This window comes from Thermobia domestica, chromosome 3, assembly GCF_964235325.1.
Source record: "Thermobia domestica chromosome 3, izTheDome1.hap1.1, whole genome shotgun sequence".
Lineage (NCBI taxonomy): Eukaryota > Metazoa > Arthropoda > Insecta > Zygentoma > Lepismatidae > Thermobia > Thermobia domestica.
In genome coordinates, this window is record NC_137456.1 from 44456031 (window position 1) to 44478127 (window position 22097).

At 35.3% G+C, this 22097-nt stretch overlaps 1 protein-coding gene across 1 annotated transcript in view; it reads right to left on the reverse strand.

Annotated features, from left to right (window-relative positions):
- Window positions 1-2049: 2049 nt before the first annotated feature.
- FASN1 (Fatty acid synthase 1) overlaps window positions 2050-22097 on the reverse strand; it is a 72680-nt gene continuing 52632 nt past the window's right edge. The window contains exons 23-34 of the mRNA XM_081750726.1: window positions 21093-21216; window positions 19362-19538; window positions 17823-18002; window positions 16834-17032; window positions 15520-15703; window positions 13231-13376; window positions 11815-12062; window positions 10972-11455; window positions 8966-9429; window positions 6678-6935; window positions 4765-5004; window positions 2050-3103 (exon numbers count right to left, since the gene is read on the reverse strand). Of these exons, the coding sequence (XP_081606852.1) occupies window positions 2990-3103; window positions 4765-5004; window positions 6678-6935; window positions 8966-9429; window positions 10972-11455; window positions 11815-12062; window positions 13231-13376; window positions 15520-15703; window positions 16834-17032; window positions 17823-18002; window positions 19362-19538; window positions 21093-21216 (2818 nt within the window). The 3' untranslated portion in view covers window positions 2050-2989. The remainder of the gene's footprint in view (window positions 3104-4764; window positions 5005-6677; window positions 6936-8965; window positions 9430-10971; window positions 11456-11814; window positions 12063-13230; window positions 13377-15519; window positions 15704-16833; window positions 17033-17822; window positions 18003-19361; window positions 19539-21092; window positions 21217-22097) is intronic.

Consider the following 22097-nt stretch of genomic DNA (forward strand, 5'->3'; position numbering starts at 1 on the left):
TTATTCAATTCTGTATAACAGTGGTTCGTAACTGGTGTGTTGCGATACACTGGTGTATCTCATAGTCCCATAAAGTGTGTCACGAAATTTTAGGATTTAAAAATCATTAAGCTTCTTCATCTTTCTCTCCTCAATCACACGTTGACGGGCAACATGGAAATTTTAAAATTTTTCTCTCGCTTGGGAGAGCTGTTTTATACTTTGATGAGGTCTCTTCTTCGTAACTGCGTCTAAATATCCTATCTTCCTCTTCCTGGTTTTCCTTCTGCCTTTTCCTCTATCAGCATGGTGATCCAATCGGAGTGCTGAATAAGATTGCCAAGCATGCTGTTTCTTCTTTTGCCTACTATCTTCATGATCTGTAATCCTTCATTAGCTTCCTTTAGTACGTCTTCATTCCTTTCCCTTGCGGTCTGTAATATAAGCAGCATTCTAAGCCAGCACATTTCAACTGCTTCCAGCTTAGATATTTCATCTTTTCTCAATGTCCACGTCTCTGATCCGTAAAGAGCCACGCTCCATACCAGTGTCTTAATAAATCGTTTCCGAACGTCCAATGACATATTTCTTTATGTTAGCAGTTTTCTTTTCCTATTGAATGCTTGTTTAGTCTGCGCTATTCTGGAATTTAAGTCTTTTCCACTTCTTCCGGCCGAGGATATTAGACTTCTTAAATAGGGGAACGTCTTAACGTCTTCGATTTTCTCTCCCTCTAGCCATACGTTTGCCTCTTCTTGTCCTGCTCTTGTGCACTTCATTACTTTAGTTTTCTTATCTTCACTTTGCATGTTTTTTCCAATTGGTCGTTCAATTTTGAGAGAGCTTCCTGCAAGTCCTTTTCGTTCTTAGCTATCAGCGCTGTCATCAGCAAACCTTATTGTGCTGACAACCTGGCGAAGCTATCTCCGGCATAGTGATCATTAGAGCACACAAGTCCCTCTCCCTCCCCCCTAACCGCGGGAAGGTGGAGATATTGAGAGAACCTTACGTTTGCTATCAGTCGACAGCAGCGATACCATGCAGTGGAATTCCGGTCTGAATGACTGTTGCTGCTTCGCAAGTAATTACTGTATATAATAAATATGTAGATAGTGGGAGTGTTACCACTTGTGGCGCCATTGCGACAAAGTAAGAACTATGTGCTTGCTTGACAGTGAAATGGAGAGTGCTTATTCAATTCTATAGTACAGTTATTCCCAACCGGAGTGTCGGGACATACTGGTGTGTTTCACAGTCCCATAATGCATATCACGAAATTTTAGGATTTAAAAATCATGAAGCACTTAATAGTAATTATTTAATCTTCAGAAACTGTGCAAGCAAACTCCTCCAGCGGATCAGCACTAGTCGCTACTTTGTAGAAATTTAGGGCCTTATGCAGAGTTGTTTTGAAGTTTGACTACCGTCATATTAAAGGCCTGACTACTGTAGGAAACATGTTAGTCGACCTCTTTAGTAAGGCACTAATCATGCGTCAGAACGACTCTGCATAAGGCCCTGAAAGTCCTACTCTATTATTATTATTGATATTATTAATAAAAAAATCAAATAAATATGCTACGCTGTCGTGGACGTTCAATAAAGTGTGTTGCGAGTCAAAGGTTGGAAATCACTGCTGTAGTAGACAGAAATACGAGAGTCAGTCAAAAAGTTAGTTGCACTGCTTAAGAGAGGGAGGGAAAAAACAGGATAGAAATTTTATAACTTTATTTGTATTGTAAAGTTCAATTCACAATCTACTGTTCAACGTAATTACCTCCGTTAAGCACTTGTCGAGGCGAGTTTCTCTATGCCTTCTGGAAAGAAATTCCGTCCAATGCCCGATAACAATTCTTGGGCTGCAGCCTTCACCTTGTCATCCGAGTGGTATCGTCGTTTTGAAAGTTCGTCTTTCATGGGACCAAACACATGGAAAGGTCTGGGCTATAAGGAGAATGATCCCACACTTCCCACCTAAACTTTGTCAGAAGTTCGTATGTTTGTTGTGCTGCATGTGGTCTTGCATTATCATGCAGGCTTGACGTTGAATAAAGGTAGAAAACAAAGAAATTTAAAACATTATGTTCTGTTTTATTTTTTATCCAATTACATACATTTCTTTTGTGACATTTTTTGAAACATTCAAAACACACATTCGTTCACATACACACTCATACACATATGTATATATACACAACAGAATGTACATTCAGTATACATATTAGAATAATAGGTTCGTGACAATTTTGATCTAACAAATTCAACGTTCTAAATATATATATAGTAATATTTATATACAACAAACACAATACATAATTCTATCACTAAGTATCACCATACTTGAGTATTTATTTTTAATTATATGCGTTGTGACGTATTAAGCTTGTAATTTATGTACATCACATAAAAACATTGATAATAAATTATGTTTACATCACAAAACATTAAAAATAAAAATGTTTAATAATAATTACAACTTTACTGAAAGTAAATGTAAATGCGCAAATGTAATGGGCATTTTCAACAAAAAACAAACATATGTATATAGGTTTTCAATGCAACAAAAATATTAATTTTGCGAGTGTTATATTCTTAAAATGCTATTAGTACTATTATGCAGCTAAACTAATAGCGGCTTACCTATAACATCACTGGAAAAGAGTAACTAACTCTTGTAAATAACTTAAATGCACTTAACTACATTTTGTATGGAACAACTGTTGGGATATATAATTTTGCTCAGCCACGAGTCGCCACTAGAATGAATTATACATCATTATATATAGAGAGAGAACTTTGGTTCAATTCTGGCTTTCAATCTTTGGTGAAAGTTAAATAAGATATGAACTTATCAAACAAAATTCCGTGTAGTAGTTTTCATATCAAACTCTATGCGTAATAGTCTTATAAGCAAATGCAGAAGGTACACAAACAAAATGCACTGGTATTTGGTTTCATCACAGAAAAGTTTGTGTTTATGTCCAATTTTCCGTTGAGTATATAGATTCTACTATGACGACAAGGCTTTGTTCAAGATTTCCACAGTCTTCTGAAGAGTCTCACCCTGGATAATTGCTCTGTGGTCGCCCTTCACCTTGTGAACAGACACACGCTTCTTGCACACCTAGGAAGAAAAAAAAATGTATAAAATTAACAGGAATACAAGAAAGTAAATTGGTCATTTATTTGAATCTATTTATTTTAAACGCACACCGAATTGGGCTATTCTTCTTAACTATTTATACTATTTAATATAATCTATTTATTTGACCGCCTACATACTTCTCATTTCACACAGATGACCATACTAATGTTTTCATGAATTCTACAGAGATTTTCTTGGATTATTCCAAAAACACAGTTTAAAAATTGCAGAACTTTTTATTTTGCACTTATTTTGATGTCCCTTAAATAACTAGCATGCTTTTGGTATTATCTTATTTACAACCGAAAAAAATATAAAAATATCCTAGCCAGTAACTATTCCCAATTTAGCGTTAAGCGAGTGCTTAATTATCTTATAACTTCTGTTTATTGAGATTTTAAAGTCTAGGAGTGGCCCAACTTCATATTTTTCTAGAGAGCAAATATTAAAGCTTACCAGGAAAAGTTTCAAGTTACGACGCTAGGTAATTGTATCTCTATTGTATTATATCTGTATTGTATCTTAGTTTTTTTTTCGACATTTTCCAATTTCTCCCCTTTCCTCATTTCACTAATTCATTGTGTTCTTTTTCTTTTTTTTTTTTTTAATCTCTTTATACGTCAAGACAAGTAGGACAATTAAGTATTTGAATAACTACGGATTATAATTTGATTGCATATTGCTTGTGTTATCCTCAGTAGATGAATGCAACTGAATTTAATACTTAAAGTAAACCACGATACAAGGTCAAGTATAGATCAGTTTGTCGTTAGAGCTCAATGGCTGTTGGAGCACTTCAGCTTCTTTGTAGTGCTTGCTAATGGACATGCACTATATAAACGTCAAGAGATGTTAATTCGAAGAAAGAACTATATATACTTCCCAGAAGGAAGAAATGAAGATTTTTTTTTTTCATGGGTTCTCCTAACCTCATGGGGGCCGCGGTGGCTCAGTGGTAGAGCGTTCACCTCTGGTGCTTGGGGTTTCGGGTTCGATCCCAGTCCCCGCCAAGTGAACTTTGTGGTGGACAAACACCGTGTGCGTGGGTTTTCTCGGGGTTCTCCCGTTTCCTCCCACTTTCTTCATTCCATCATTTCATTCATTACTCATCATCACCGTCTCCTTTAGTCTAACCGGCATAGCCGTGGGACGTAAAACTCAAAGATTTCATTTCATTTTTCCTAACCTCATGGCTGGCGCGCTCGGTGCACGTGGTAACAGACTCAAGTTCTGCCGCTGGTACAACACGTCTGATAAAAACTCAAGTAGTTCCGTTCTTCGCAACTTCAGCAAGGACGTAAAGCCTGATTATAAATTCCTTTATTGATCTATCGCATGCTGTTGTTACTGTTTCGTTTCATATATTATTGTTATTATTATTATTATTATTATTATTATTATTATTATTATTATTATTATTATTATTATTATTATTTACAGTATATTATATATATATATATATCAGCTAAAATCTCCCACTTTAACAATTAATCGAAAATACTTTAAGGCCTGCTTGTATTCTTCCGTTATAAACGTAGAAACAGAATAACATTAGCCCACATAGAATATACAACACTACTACAAGAATTCAAGCTTACACCAATGCAGAGTGGAAAGTGAATATTAGTGAGAATACTTACTTCTGAGAGTCCGTAGTCCTCGCTCATATTCAAGAAGGTCTCCTCTGCTTTTACAAGGGTTGTCGTTCCTGAGAATTTACTCGATGGCTGATAACCATCCGCGGCAATCAGTTTGAGGAAAAAGGATTTGGCAGCCTTTGCCAATTCGTCTGCAGAATAAGGTGTTGCGCCTTCCAGAAGCTCTGTTGATCGATTTATACGAGCTTCCCAACTGTCCAGTGAGTGCAATTCTTGTTTCACCTGGAATGAAAGAAAACCGTGTGGCTTGAAATAAAATCAATTATATTTTAAGTTATCTTATTTTTAACTGAAAATAATTTTATTACCTTAACTTCCCAGTTTCCATCCAGTTTAACTAAAGTTTTACGCACATTCATCTCTCCTATTCTTTAAACTGTTCAATCTAAAATAATTAACCCTTTTCAGATCGGAGTGACAGACGGAGAGAGGTGTGGTTTATAAGCCCAATTTGCGATTTTAATATGTCAAATAATTGCCCCTCAGAGAAACCCAAACAAATTAGTCAATATTGCTAATACTTGGTTTTGGAGCTCAAAACTCATTGATTACAACTGCAAACTTTTTGACACCCAGCTCCTCAATAAATCCAATTGAACTCATCTTTCCTCTTCGACTGGCTCATCATTTTGAGAATGTTTAGGCAGAAACTCTTTCAATATTGGACAATTTTAATTTGATTTGTATCTGTACAAATAACAGTGGTCATCCACTATCCGAAGCATAATATCAAGTTTCTTACAAAATATAAAATAAACTCCCTGACAAAGCTCCGATGACTGTTCAATCAAGCCGACAATTTGAAATTGGTAAAGTGTCGCCATCACATCGCTAATCTCAGCGCCATTTTTGTTAATGGTGTCCGTTACGTTATTTCAGATAGCTACTCATTGTACTCACACGACACTGGGTCGCCCTACTAATATCAGCTGGTTTTTCTCAGTGCCCCTGCCCCTCAACACACACACAAAGTACTGGATAGACCCAACACTCCTTGTGTTCGAAGATATCTCGGTAACCAACTGTCCAATAAAACTAGGGAGTTTGTTCCTTATAATCCAAGAAATGAAAACAGCGTCCTAGGCTTTTATAATATTACATATATATAACTTTTCAGTATTTGTTTAATAAGGCTAATGGAAAACCTAATAAGGGCAACTGTTCAAATACCCTTTCAGTACTAGAATTATCAACAAACTATCCCGTTATGCTTAATATCTGAAATGTAATCAAAAACACTCATGTAATGTCTGTATTTTTTTAAAATACTAAAATTGCAATGTCGAAATACGAGTGCAGACTCTACGCGGGTAGTTAAGAAGAAAAGTCATTGGTTTCCTAAATAAACTGCACTTGGAATCTCGTATGCAATACTGGTAATTATTATGTGAAAATCAAATGAGGATTAGTATAATCTGAGTGGATCTCTGGCGCTGATGTTATGATTGAAAAACATCTGCACAAGAGCGTAAGGGAAGTCTCTCCTTTTTAGAGTGCCTGGCGCCATCTGGGGACAAAACAAATGCATTTTTCTTTAAAAGTGTATTTGACGCGCTTCTTTCTTCTTTACGGAGATAAAATCGCCATCATAATAACTGAAGAGGAATAAATATGCTAACATAACAAGAATAAAAATACAAATGTCTGTAACTTATATTTTCAAGAAGAAGAAATCTGATTTTTATAGCGTGGACATTATGCGGGTAACTTAAAAGAATATCTCTGAAGTTTGGGTGCGGACATTACGCGAGCGTACACGGAAAGAGAATACAAATACTAACAAATAAAGATTGCACAGCAGCCTAATACACTTTTTGATTTCATGGTCTCATAAGCTAATATGAATCTAATGTGGTACGTAACTTCAATTTTCCTAAACCTTAACTTGCCCCTACCTTTTGGTGGTCAATATCCTTGAACAATGCAACGAAATGTGTAAGGGCAGCAGCTTCGGCCTCTTGCTGAGATTCCGCATGATGTGCTTTGTAGTTTCCAGTATGTGTTGCCACATAGGCAGGAGATCCATCCAGAAGAATCAAGTTCACTTTTTCTCCAGCCTTCTCCAGTTGAACACTGATCTCGAACGCCACACAGGCACCAAACGAGTAACCCGACAAGTTGTAAGGACCACTGGATTTCACCTTCTTGATATGCTGTGGGATAATAAATAAATAAAAACTAAGTATTTGTGACACTAATCTTTATCATATAAGAATTATAAAATAAAAATATTAGCAAAATATTATTTTACTGATAGGTTTCAATTTATAATACTTTAGTAATATTTTCATACTTATTTTTTTTTTCAGAAAAAATTACACGATTAACTTGATACTATCATGAAATACAGTGGCAGCGACAAAGTGCAATTACTACATAAAAAAATCGGTATCACACACCTCCGGTGCTTGGGGTCCCTGGTTCGATCCCAGCTCGCGCCGTGTGGACTTTGTGGTGGACAAACACCGTGCTCATTGGGTGTTCTCGGGGTTCTCCCGTTTCCTCCCACTTTCTTCATTCCTCCATTTCATTCATTTCTCATCACCACCGTCTCCTTTAGCCTAACCGGCATAATCGTGGGACGTAAAACTAAAGATTTCATTTCATTTCATTTCATTTTCAAAATCGGTATCACGTTACGGTAAGTGCTATAATGTATATGGAGAAACTGTCCCTTTTCTGCTGAAGTTCTCTCTAAATTATTGCGAATTCTTAACAAACTTTGTAATATTTCTTTTGCTATTTACATAGTAAAAGACAGTTTCCATTACGAGAAACCATACATCCATGGAAAACAAAAAATTCTGACTTATTCTTGTAATAATAATTTTCAAAGTAACTTCAAAGAAATGTATTACAAAAGAATAATATTTAAAAGTTTACCATTACGAGAAGTGTACTATAATGATTAATTTTCTCATTTCAGATGCAGTGGACCACTGAAGTTGTGAAGGCAGTCACAGGCACCAAGGACCTTCATCTACCAATTGGAAGCGTCACTGGCAAACGGGGACAACAGCAGCGTCCTGTGTAGCCCATTTCTTAAACCGTGTGAGTGTTACTAACGAACAACATGAAAAGTGATTATGAAGGGCAGCGCCGGACGTTGTGGTCCTGTGGAAAATGGGCGTGGCCACTGTTGAAATAAATAGACGATTTGTGACAGTGTGTAGACAGCATGAGCCGTTTCAACAGTGTACAACTACGTAGAAGGTTGGAAAATGGGTAGCACCTCCACGAAAATGAGGAGCAGTCCTGCAAGGAAAGTGACAAGGACAAAACCAGCCATCATCGCCGTGGTAGAGAAGACCATTCACGAGAACAAATGGATCACATTCTCTGAATTGGAGGCTTCCACCTACAAACACTGCAGCGCATGTGCACAACCATTTACAGTTGGGGGAGTCTGCAGAGAAAAAACAATGTCGTGTGGACGTCTGCTGGGAACTTCTGAAATGTCATGATCATGATTCCGAAGATTTCATGTCTAGACTTGTGACTGGTGATGAGACTTGGCTCCATTATCATGAACCGACGACGAAGAGCAATTAATGCAATGTAACATCATGACAGTCCAACGCCAAAGAAATTTCGAACAATACCTTCTGCTGAGCTGAGAAGCGTATGGCTACACTTTCTACGACATGAAAGACATTATCCTGTTCAACTGGATAGAAGGTGGTATTACAATTAACAGAATAACGTATGTGGAGACCCTGAGACGCTTATGTCATGCCATTCAAAGGAAGTGGCCAGGAGAAAGGAGTGCTTCTGCAACATGATAATGCACATCTTCACACCAGCCGGGAAACCACTGCTTCCATTGATCAACTAGAGTTTACAGTGCCGTGCCTTCCCTACTATCCGAACTTAGTTCCCAGCTCATGAACTTCAACAAGTTGTCCAAACATGAGGGCGTGGAACTCCAAACAATTGGTTCCGAGAGGATCTTCTGAAGCTTACATACCACTGGCAAAAGTACATAAAAATAAAGGGAGATTGACGCGTCAGTTGCTGGGTAACTTATATGTAAGAGTACGTGTAAATCATTATAGTAAGTCCCTTGTACTTTAAAAATATACATTATTCAGAGCTAAAATTGGAAATTATAACATTGTTAGGTGTAACTAATATTTTATAAATTAAATTATCTTATTCCTAAATAAATTTTATTAACACTTACGCTGATGTAGAATTTCGCCAAATCTTGAATTGACTGCAATGGTGCGTCTTCTGTGCATTGTAGACCCCAAACAGGACAATTCAAATGCGCAACCATCGGTCGCAAAGCCGTCACAACTCCTTCAATCGGGTGAACAATAAACAAAGGATCTGCAGTACTCTTTTCAGGAGCTTTTGAAGGTATTCTTACTAATGCCTCTGTGGGTACAAGTTGTTTAAGGTCAAATTGTACTAGAACGTTATCCTTCGATGCAGTATCTGGTTTCTGCTCTGTAGATTCTGCACTGCCCCCACCGGAAGAAAGGTCCACAAGCTTGCCAAAGGTTAGGTTCCTGATGTCTTGTGCACTCAATACTAGATCGTAGTTACGTTCCAAGGTCTGTTTGATTTCTGCACCCATCAGAGAGTCCATACCAAGATCGGCCAAGGTGGATTGGGCACTCACGGATTTCGCATCCTTGATACCTAAAATCAAAGAATTTCATTTATGTAACATTACTTCAAATATTATAAAAGACAAACTAAAACTAACTAGACAGCAATGGTACAATTTATTTAAACAAATTTGTGGTCAACTAATATTTTGAATGTCTCGTTTTGATTTCTCTTCGCTGATTCAATTAGATTTGTCATATTCTATTTAACATACTGACTAAAGCAATTTTATTTGAATATTCTACAATATTATATATATATAAATGAAAGTGACCATGTTTGTGACTTGAACTCTTGAAGCACCCGACCGGTCTCGATCAAATTTTCAACATAGTTGAGGTTCGGGACTGGGGATGGTTTTTATTCACCTCATTTTTACAGTGCAACTTAAGAGAGGGGAAGGGCGGAGACACACAAAAATGACCGAATACGACCGGTATTAGTGTCGAATCCATAGTTTTCGGGGTCGCTGAGATGAACATTGACATTTCTGATGCCGTTTAAATCCAAATTCAGCCCCGCAACTTGGAGGGGGAGGGTAGAGATATATAAAAATGATCGAAAATGACCGGTATCAGAAAGCACTTCAGTAATAGTAAATAAAAAGTGACTGACTAACGAAACATATTACTATTTTTTCTTATTTTAACCCAGCGAAGTGGGTAATTGACGCGTGTCTTAAATAATGGTCAACACTCTGATGTATTAGTATGTTTAACAAAACTAAATGTCTAAGGTTTGGGTGAATTTCTTATCATATATTCTGCTATATAATGCCGTGACAATGCTCCTTTTTCGTTTAATAAATGTATTTTTAACAATGTTTTCCAAAGGCCTTCGACATGTTTTAGGTATTCAATTGTAAATAATAAAGCAATAGTGACCTATGAACCAACCATATTTGTAAATAATAATAATAATAATAATAATAATAATAATAATAATAATAATAAAACTCTTAATTTCTTGTGTTTGTCTTTTCAATATCTAAACTAAGAACGATTTCATCACTCCAAATATAATGAAGTGTCAAAAACTGTTGCTCTCAAGCGATAATATTTACTTAATCGACTTACTATGGTGGATAAAATGAGATTTAAAATAATAAAATACATCTAAAATGTAGCCTAAGTAACAGGAACGCGTAAAACAGGATTTCTCTACTAATTTTGAATATGCATTAACAAACATTACAAGACATCTAATAAATACGCTATAGAAGTCTCTTCAGGGAATTAAAAATTTCACTTAAAAATCCAAAAGCATTTTTTTTTTTCACTGAAATACAATGGCGAAGATTAACTCAGTTATCTCCCGCATTATGAGCTCTCAATACTAAGCTTTGTTTACTAAGAGAAAGCTTTTTTTTTTTTTTTTTTTTTTTTTTTTTTACTTTTTTTTGTTAAACTTCATGGAAACAATCATAAAAGAAAATAATTATGTTACTGCTTAGTTAAAATATTTATGAATTTGATTCATAAGAATTAGCACTGCTAAGACTGCGGTTCTGAATGCATCCTTCTTCTACTAGTTTTATATTAATTGCTGAAATGTTAATGTTTGACAACCTACCTAAAATATTGGCCACTGCGTCAACAAGGCTGACTTGTGAGCTTTCATGCCGGTTGCTTCTCTTCTCAGCAAGCACCATGCTAGCAAGTACTGGATGCGGCTGCTGCAAGAACGTGTCCATAGTTGCTAGGCAAGAACTCATACGCTGTGGAAGAGTACCCCCAACCACGGTTTCGTTGTCACCCATAGTTTCCAAGATAAGACCTACGTCACCAATGGCTCCCCACTGGATGGCTAATCCCGGAAGTCCTTCCCTTTGTCGCTTCTCACAAATTCTCTCCATCACAGAGTTGGCGTAGCCGTAATTCGATTGTCCTGCATTTCCTCGGCCGCAACTGACGCTCGAGAAGGCTACGAAATAGTCGATTTCTGGACACAGTTTTCTCGAGGCGATGTCCAGGTTCTTGGTGCCATCTACCTTAGGTCGACAAACAGCGTTGAAGTTTTCTTCATTTTGGTTCTCGACAAACGCATCGCGAAGAACCTAAGGGGGAAATAAATAACATAATTAGAATTGAACCGCACCATCCTAATTAAATTATAGTTTGCATGTATACAATTGAGGACCACAGTAAGTATTTTCACTAATTATATTTTCTCCAAGATTACAAGTAGATATGCGTCATCGTTAGGAGTATGTGTTTCACTCGTAGAAGACAAATAACTGATACAATCTTCTAGTTAAAAGGTGTCTTTCTTTTAACATATGTACGTAAATAAACAATTGTTCAGCAGAACTAAAAAAAAAAAAAAAAAAAAAAAAAAAAAAAAAAAAAAAAAAAAACTTAATCATTGGCATTACTGTATTAAAAGTCTACTAAATAAACAAACATACACACTTACCACTGCCAGGTTGAAGATTCCTCCTACAGGACCCAATGCAGCGGCTTCCTTAACGAGTTTCGTGGCTCCATCCAAAGTGGTAACGTCCGCTGTGGACACAACCACCTCAACACCGCATTCTCTCCACCGTCGAATGCAAAGGCCTTGGTATCCGGTAGTAACACCTCTCCTGGAGGTTAGAACCAATTTTGTTGCACCTCGAGTCACCATCCAGTTAGCCAATTCCAGACCAAAGCCTCCCAAACCACCTGGAAAACAATTAATAAAATTTTTGAGTAAAGCTGATCATATTTCGGCAAAGCAAGACTTCAAAGAAAGCCTTGTGTCTTAATAATAGCCTAAATAGTTAACATTTCTAAATATACGAGTCTTTGAAAAAAACAGTCATAATTTCATATCTATTTTTCCGGTCAACAAAATACCAGAAGAAGAAAGGAACCATTCAAATACGAAATATTAAAATAATCAAATGCCCAGGGGTGAAATTTTATCCTAGGTTACTCCCTGAGATCACCAATCCAATAGACATACTGCACTTTCTAATCTTACGTACTTTAAAACAAAGATCATGCACTATTCCTTCAGGTGAGAAGCTAACTGGCAAAGTTCCACACTCCAACAACTCTCGGACTTCTTTTCTTGGCGTTTATATCGCGATAAGTAAGTCTATATAGTCTCGTTAATTAATTTCATAGCACTCAAAGAAAATGTTTGTTTAAAAAGAAATAGTACGCAATGAGATATCAGAAGCAGCAAAATATTTAAGAGATAAAGAGATAACACAAACTAAAAACTCAATATATATCAAAAACTAACCTGGATAATATTCCTTTTTTAAAGAATTTTTGCCGATGTTTCCAGTAGCTCCCACGGATACTCTTCTTTGAGGCTAAGGCTTTAAGAATATCCTCTATGTTGTTATTCACATGTTAATATTTTAACAAACAATTTATATATCTTTTCTTACCACTGTTAAAACATTAATATGTGAATAACAACATAGAGGATATTCTTAAGCCTTAGCCCCAAAGAAGAGTACCGGTGGGACGTACTGGAAACATTGCCAAAATTCTTTAGAAAGGAACATTATGCAGGTTAGTTTTCATTATATATATCACAATATAAGAAAATGAAATGAAATCTTTGAGTTTTACGTCCCACGGTTATGCCGGTTAGACTAAAGGAGACGGTGATGATGAGAGATGAGTGAAATGGTGGAATGAAGAAAGTGGGAGGAAACGAGAGAACCCCGAGAAAACCCACGAGCTCGGTGTTTGTCCACCACAAAGTTCACTTGGCGGGGGCTGGGACCGAACCCGGGACCCCAAGCACCAGAGGTGAACGCTCTACCACTGAGCCACCGCGCCCCCCACAATATAAGAGCTGACAATGATACTAAAATATGTAAATTCTTACCTGCAAGAATATATGATTTGTCTGGATTCATGAACGTTCTAGGAATGGCTGAAACAAGTTTCGGAGATGGTTTCACTTTCTTATTGGTCTCTTCGTCCTTGATCTTGAGGAGGACTTTGCCAATATGTCGTCCTGATGCCATGAACCTAAGAAATACCATATTCACAAAGTCAGTCTTAGTCTAAGGTTCTAATTTACAGTTTTTAACAGATAATGCGAAAAAATTAAACTTACATCAACAAGTTATTAAAACAGAAACTGAGTGGTTTGTATTTGCTTCTGTTCTAACACTCAGAATTTTTTCAAGCATTATAGGAGGCAATTGTAAATCTGAAATCAAGGAATTTTGGTCTCATTTCCACATTATCTATGAGCTTTAGAGTCAATCAATTAGGCAGTTTAATCAAATCAATCTTTCGAGAAGCTATATGGTTAACGTTTGTCTTTCGTGCAAGTGTCTTAGATTAGATTATAGGTAACAGTAAAGTCTCTATTAGCATGTCGCAGGACTTAAAGCTACAACTTCCAATTGAGTTTCGTAAGACAATACAACATGCAACAATAAATAACACGATGCAATATTTTGGTCTTCTTGGAAATGTGCTATAGTATTTTGTATTTTAATTGTTATATTTGCCATTCGAATACTGGAAAAGAAATGGGAATACAGCGCCTCGGTACTATTTATTTGTTTTAGTCCTACGACTTGGCTAGGAAGGGAACATTGTACAAGATTCTTACAGAATTTGGAACATCGAAAAAGCTAGTTAGCATAATTAAGATGTGTTTCCAGGTTATAGCGTATGTTGATAATTAAAGCTGACAGGAAATGACAGAACAATAGAAAGAAATGGAGATATTTTATTAAATGCTGGCAGGGACATGGGTTTAGAAGTAAATGCAAAGAAAACCAAATACATGAAAATTTTCCAGGATCGTAATACTGTGAATTACAGATGCATAAAAATATTAAATAATACTTTCGACAAAATGAATACTTTCAAATATCTAGGATCAGTACTAACAGATCAAAACCATATCGACGAAGAAATTAAATGTCGACTAAAAACAGGGAATTCATGTTATTATTCAGTCCAAAATCTTTTGTCTTCATGACTTCTGTCGAGGAATTTGAAGGTTAAAAACGATAATCATGTCTATTATGCTACATGGCTGCGAAACATCGTCACTTATTCTGAGGGAAGAATGCAGACTGAAAGTATTTGAGGATAAAGTACTGAAGTGAATCTTCGGACTCAAGAGGAACGGGAAAGGCGAAGACTTCATAATGCGAACTGCATAATTTGTACCGTTTACCAAACATTGTTAGGATCATCAAGTCTAGGAGTGCAAGTCATGTAGCCAGAATGAAAGAAAATAGGAACATTTGCAAAATTTTAACTCAAAATACAATCGGAAAACGACCATTACGAAAAACCTAGGACGGAGATTAGAAGATTAGGATAGATCTCGCGGAAATAGGAATACAAAATAGAAACTGGATCCAGTCGGCTAAAGACAGAAGTCAATGGAGAGCTTTGCGAACTCTGCATTGAACCTCCGAGTTCCATAGGCCATAAGAGTTAGTTAATTTATATAATTACAAAAGAAATACACTTTGTTTACTGATGCTATGATGAATTGCAACGACATTACGATACCTTTATTATCACATAATACGTAGCAAATTTTTTCTTAGTACTAAGTTAAAATAATTCAATGAAATACTATCAAATTTTCTTAATGTACACTCATGTCCAAAATGGTTGTCACATATCTATAACTGTCTTCTTGTAAGTATATAATTTGATAATGGTTTTGCAGGGTACTTTTAATACTGTTACTATGTGTATAATCGGGAAATGTAAATTTGTGGCAAATTTCATAGAAAAAGAATTATAAATACGAAAATTAGAATGAGTAAAACAAAGTGTTGCTAAACGGACAAGAAGGTTTATTTTCGTTTTATTGTTCTTATTTACTGCTCTTTTGACATGAAATTTGCCACATGTGTCTTTCTTGATTATACACCTACTAACATTGTAAGAAATACCGGGCGAATTCGTTATCAAATTATATTCCTACAACAACATATTTATAGACATGCGACAATAATTTTGGACATGAATGCACATATTGAACAAAAGTATTCTTTGAATATAGCTTGATTACAAATTTAAATTATCAAGTTATTTAATATCTAGTTTCAAATTTCTTATTATCTCTTCTTAATAAAAACCACTGTTTTTCCGTTAATATTTTATCTAAAACAAATAGCAAATAATTTACCTAAAGGCTTGTTCAACTTGTTGCTCCGAATAAACAGTGCTTGGTAGAGGTCTCACAGCTCCTGATTTGATTCCCTCATTCATCAATTCAATCAATTCTTTTTTGTCTGGAGTTGAACGAGAATCGAACAAGGCGTCCAACAAAATACCATGGAAAGTAGTGTTCTTCAAGAATAAGGCCATACCTTGAGGAAGGAAAGAATATGAAATTCAGAAGCCCTTTATAGGAAATATAACTACAGAGTTGAGAACAAACCTTACTTATTATACTATTATACTTAATTTATTGGATTTTTAACCATTTGCTTATTTGCTCTTGTGAACAAATTGATCATACAAAATGTAAAGCCTATATGTAGCATAAAATAATATTTCGCCCAGTCTTACTGGGCTTCATTGTTGGTTAAGCCAACTTACGAGTCTTATTAGGGTTCATTGTGGATTAAGACGACTAACGAGTCTTATGAGACTTCATCGTTGGTTAATACGACTAACGAGTCTTATTACGGTTCATTGTTTATTAGACGACTTACGAGTCTTATTAGGTTTCATTGTTGGTTGAGATGACTAACGTAAAAGTTGACTTACAGAGGACACCGGCTAAGTCTACAACTTCAGAGGTCAGTTAAATAATAATAATAATAATAATAATAATAATAATAATAATAATAATAATAATAATAATAATAATAATAATAATAATAATAATAATAATAATATATTGTAGACCTAACTTTACACCAATCTTTCTAATTAAACGATCAGTCTAATAGGACAAAGTGACTTTTTTTTCTATTTTCAGATGTGTAAGATATAAATAGCCTACCTGGACACCTCATTATTTTTAAATATCTTTTTCATTATAAGAATTGGACAAAGCAGGCTGGATTCCTCAATATTTCAAGTTTTTTATTATTATTATTATTATTATTATTTTTTAAATGACAAACTTTTCTTAGTTCAACTAATATTATATTTCTTGGCGCTATGTTTATGAAGAGTTATGGCCAATAGGCTAGCCAGATTTTTGTTGGGTGATCCGTGATCAGCAAATCGGTTCCCATTTCCGTTATTTCTCGCATTCTAGGTCGGAGTTCGATACTTTTTAACACAAGTAGTTCCCCAATTGTCTCACAATACTAGATCAATACCTAAAATTCCATGTTCCTAGGACCAGTTGCACCAAATCCAGTGTGCTAACCATTCGGTTATATAGGAGCACTTTACTATTTACTATTAGCTCCATCCCTATTTTTAAATATAGAACAAGCAATAGAAAAATATACATTAGTTTAAAATTGTACTCTGTTCTTACCAAGAGAAGCATTATTGGACAAATCGTATTTGCCAATTTCAAGGAAGCGACCACCTTGTGCTAGACATCTGACTGATGCTTGTAGTTTTTCTTCAGCCAATGAATTAAGAACCAAATCTACTCCACGGCCACAGGTCTCTCGCATTACATGTTGTTCGAAGGTCGTGTCTCGAGAATTAGCGATGTTTTGGTCGGTCAGCTGGATTAAATAATAAAGAAACATGTTACTAATAGCCAATAACATATCTTCTAATTAAGATGAAAAACTACAGATTTGTAGTTAATTTAGTTGCTAGAGCAAAAATATAAGTAATGCTTCACCTTTATAAGTACCGTTGTATAAAAGTTTTTGGATCTCTTAGCTATTAGAAAAAGACTTAATTCGTCTAGGTTTATAATTCAAAATAAATAAAAATACTTGTATAGAGAATATGGAATATGAATTTCAGTAAAATATTTTTGAGAGACTGCAAATTAATGAAAGTAAAATAAAACCTTAGTATTAGAAAGATATCATTTTCGAACTCTCAAAACAATTGTGCTTCAAATATTTTATATCAAGCGTGAAAGCTTAACACTTTTTGTTTGTTTTTTCTATTCTGTCGAAGAATTTTTTTTTATTATTATTATTTTTTTTTTTTTTATATAGATCGATTGAATTTCTAATGAAGTTAATTTCGCTCTAATTACGACACGCCGAGGAATTTTGCAATATGTTAACATGCATGCAAGTGTAAGGACACTACTTAGTTAATAAGAAATGAAGATAAACAATTTTGACGAAAACACTAATCAACACAACTTGAAATGTATTAGTTTAAAAATTATTATTTCAACTTAACTCTCCTATAAGAAAACAGTGAATTACTCCTTATGCATTCGAAGACCAGTACACAAGAAATAGTTTACTATTTTCTTATGTTAAGTTGAAATAATAACTTTTCTCAGTTATAAACATATGGGCTTACAGCTGTTGAGTTGTTCCTTACCTGAGGGAAGCGTGTCTTTAAGAACTCTCTCTTCTCTTTGCTACCAACAGTTGTAAATACTGTACATCCCATGTGTAAAGCGATTGAAATGGCAGCTTGACCAACACCACCTGTGCCAGCGTGAATCAACACAGTCTCTCCTGGTTTCATTCTGCCACGAACAACCAAAGCATAATACGCCTACGGAGAAAGAATATAACAACTAAAGCAAATGGATATCGATTCAAATTATTTATAAGAACAAAAATATTTACCTTGTTTTCTTTTGTACGATTTTAAAGATCTATTTTTTATTAATTCATGAGTTCTCAAATATATTTATGTATCAGTCCAGGCAACTGCAAATTGGAATAGGAGGTGGGCCAATCAGAGGATTTACTGGCATCGAGGGCCATACAAGAAAATGTACAAAAGAAATTTCCACAAGAATTGAACACACATATTCACCGGAGAAACCTGTTCATCTTACATACATATCACGAACACAAAAACTTTTGTAACAAAAGCCAAATATTGACTTTTTTAGTGGGAAACTTAATCTTTTATGTCTTGAAGCACACTCTCAATGTTCGGTGGTACATAATGTTCCAACGCGGAGGCTGTGCTCAAGGTGGACGCAAGTTATCCAGGAAAAAAGTTTCAATTCAGTTTCAGAGATTACGTAAGAAATCAGGCGGATCGGGCGGGCCAGATGAAAGGATTCAGTGGGTCAGGACTGGCTGGCCGGGGAACCAGCTGTTCCACATGCCTGCTTTAGTCTTTAAAATATTCCCAGTTTGTCAGGAAAATTTGACAATACAGAGATCGTTGACATTTATAACAAATGCGCTTGTACCTGTCACACAGGTAGAATAATTTCAGTGAATAAACTAGATTGTATTATTTTTAAAATGAAATGAAATGAAAGCTTTCAATTTAACGTTCCACGATTATGCCCTTGCACTATATTTTAAATAAAGGACCAATCCATATAAAAAAAAACTTAAAATTAGAAATAGATAAGTTGGCAGTTTTGTTTCTTAAAAGAATAAATTCACAAATGACTCGAAATTTGTTTAATTATCAACCAAAGGCAATATGATCAAAAATGGACTGAACATGGATTCTATTTTTATGAATAGTTTCCATAGAAAACGATCAATAAAAAATAATTTTAAATTATGCAGGAAAAAGTCGGTATTAAGAACACTATTTAAGAAAAGAGAAAAACAGTAATAAAAGTTTTCCAGTGACGACATTAGCTATTTCAAAGGGAAAGAATAAAACTAACGGCAATAAAGCTTCGTTTGTGGCTATTAAATGAAAATTCTAAAATTCTTGAAAATTATTTAGAAGTATATATGAGCTACAGTTGCGTCTAAAAGCTGACAGTATATATCCTCTAACAGCAGATATCAGATAGTAAATATACCCTAAAATCAGCCTCTAAAAGCAGATATTGGATAGTAAATATCCTCTAAAGGCAGATATTGGATAGTAAATATCTTCTAAAAGCAGATAGTGGACAGTAAATATCCCAATTACAGAGAATTCACTTACCGTTGCGTAGACAACAGGTACTGTAGCAGCTTCCTCCAGTGTCCATTTGTCCGGAACTTCCCAAATAAAGGTAGGTTCAGCTAATACAGTTGTTGCTAACCCACGAGCAGGAACCATTCCCATCACACGTTTTCCTTCCTCACTACGGCCAGAAAACTCCAAACCCAAAATGCAGTCCTAAACATAAAAGTGCATCATTGCTTCAGTGATACAAGATTTGAAAAACATCAATTTATTTGATCATTATGCAAAACCAAAGCTTTAATTTAGTTTTAATTCAGAACAACAAAATAGTACGCTGTAAGTTCATGGAAACTGAAATAGTCAAAATTTTGAGGGCAAGTTGTTCAACGTTACTCTCTCAAATTAAAATTTTGCACATAATCAACTCAGCGCAGAGCGAAGCTGCTGCATTTCACACAATACATTCGTCGAGTCGAAACAAGAAAAGCTAATCTAACAATGCTTGGTTTAGCCTGCCACTTAATTAAGTATGAGTTTAGGAAAACGTTATGCAATTGGCTAAACGACGTTCTATATCACTTCGTAATCTACTTTAGGTGGGACAATTTTTATGGCAAAAGGTGGAAACAAGAGTGGACTTGTTTATTCTGGCGCTGAACCATTACATCTCTCTTGACATAATTCGCTACCGAGATCTTTTCTTTGCTTTTGAATTTTCAAAATTCACATGAACTTTGACCACCATTTATAAGAAGAAAGAAGTCCTTAAGTATATATCTCTCCCTCTCTGTTTTCGTTAAAGGCAATTTTAGTACACTTCAAACCGAGAGCTATTTGGTCTGTCTAGAATATTTCTTATGCATAGGAACGCTGGAATATTTCAGACGTAAAAAGCCGGGTCACTATGCTTTCATCTTTAAACTAGGCGAAATAAAAGGACCAACGTTGTATTCACTTCCTTGCACTAACTTTATGGCCTATGGAACCCGGAAGTTCAATGCCGCGTTCACAAAAGCTCTCCACTGACTTCTGTCCTTAGCCAACTGGATCCAGTTTCTACTTTGTATTCCAATCTCTGCGAGATCCATCTTAATATTGTCCTCCCATCTGCGCGTAGGTTTTCCTAATAGACTGATTGGATTTCCAGTTAAAACTTTAAAAACGTTCCTACTTTCTTCCATTCTGGCTACATGACCTGCCTATTTGAGCCTCCTAGACTTGATGACTTTAACTATGTTTGGTAAACGGTATAAATTATGTAGTTCCTCGTTATGAAGTTTCCGCCATTCCAGTTTCTCTTGTATCTGAATATCCGTCTCTGGATTTTATTCCTTGCACTGGTGTAGTAAATGTAAAATCTTAAATCCTTTGTTTCAGGATGCAAATAGAAATAATAATAATAATATTACAATAAATGTTGTTATGGGTTGGTCAGTTCATGTTTAATCCTTTGTGTTTTGAACTGCTATATCTATACATTGAAAATAATTTTAAGATGATGAGAAAAAATATTTCTCTTGTTTGCCAAAAACTGGCACATTTTAGCGTCCCAAAATTCCGGGATGCACAGAATCTTACTTTTATGTTAGCTGAAATACGATATTACATGAAAAGAATCTATACAGAATTCGAAACTGTCATTACGAATAAAACAAAGATCTGGAAATCCTAATATCCTAAAGAAATAAGAATCTATAACCGATCTTTCAAACTCAAAATTATAAAACTAAGTTAGTTTCAAAGAGTGTATAAATAATTTTAACTTACCTGACCAGCTAGATCACCTGGCAAAGCATCTGGTGGTAGTTTTCCTGTAGCTAACATAATATCACGGAAGTTGAGTGGTGCATAGTAGACGTGATACAGCTTTGAGTCTGGGTATCTTTCCGGTCTACAATGAGGAAAACATTTTTTTTTTTTAGATGCACTTATCTCTACAATATACTGATATTTATCAAATATACAAAAATTTAATTAATTTTAGAAATTACACCATTCAGAAGAATTTGGGGAAGAATGAAATATTTATGTAGTAAAACATTTTTAACTACTTCAGATGTCAGAAGTATGAATCTTTATCACACTCATTGTCTTAGTAATCAGTACTTTCTGTTGATTACATATTCGATCTCAGGTAGAAGATATATTTTCATTACGTATACAACAAAGCCATAAATATAAAATTAAGGATTATACAGGGTGTCTAAAAGGACTTTACAACTTTGAAAACTCATTTTGATTTATTCATTTATCTTACAGACATGGTTTTAGTGTCGTTTTGTAGCAAAATAGATCAAGTTTTGACTCACGTAGTACACTAGTTCAGAAACAAGCCACTGCAAGCGCTAGTGGCAGTTGGAGCAAAGATGGCTGCCTTTACTGATCCAGGTAAATGGATCGGCCAAGGTGGACCAATTACATGACCCCTCACGTACACCGGACCTGACACCTCTTGATTTCTTCTTTTGGGGGTTCATCAAGGATATTATGTTTGCTCCACCCTTACCGGTTTCTCTACCAGAGCCCAGAGCTAGGATCTATCTAGCAATTAAACAAATCACACCTAACATGCTACAGGTAATCGACTTCAGATTGGATGTGTACCGCATCGCCAATGGAAGCCATATTGAACCTCTCTAGGTATAAGCTAAAAACCTTAATGTATTTTGCAACAAAATGACACCAAAATCATATCTCTAAGCTAAATAAATAAATCAATATGAGATTTCAAAGTTGTAAAGTTTTTTTGATACACCCTGTATATATAAAACA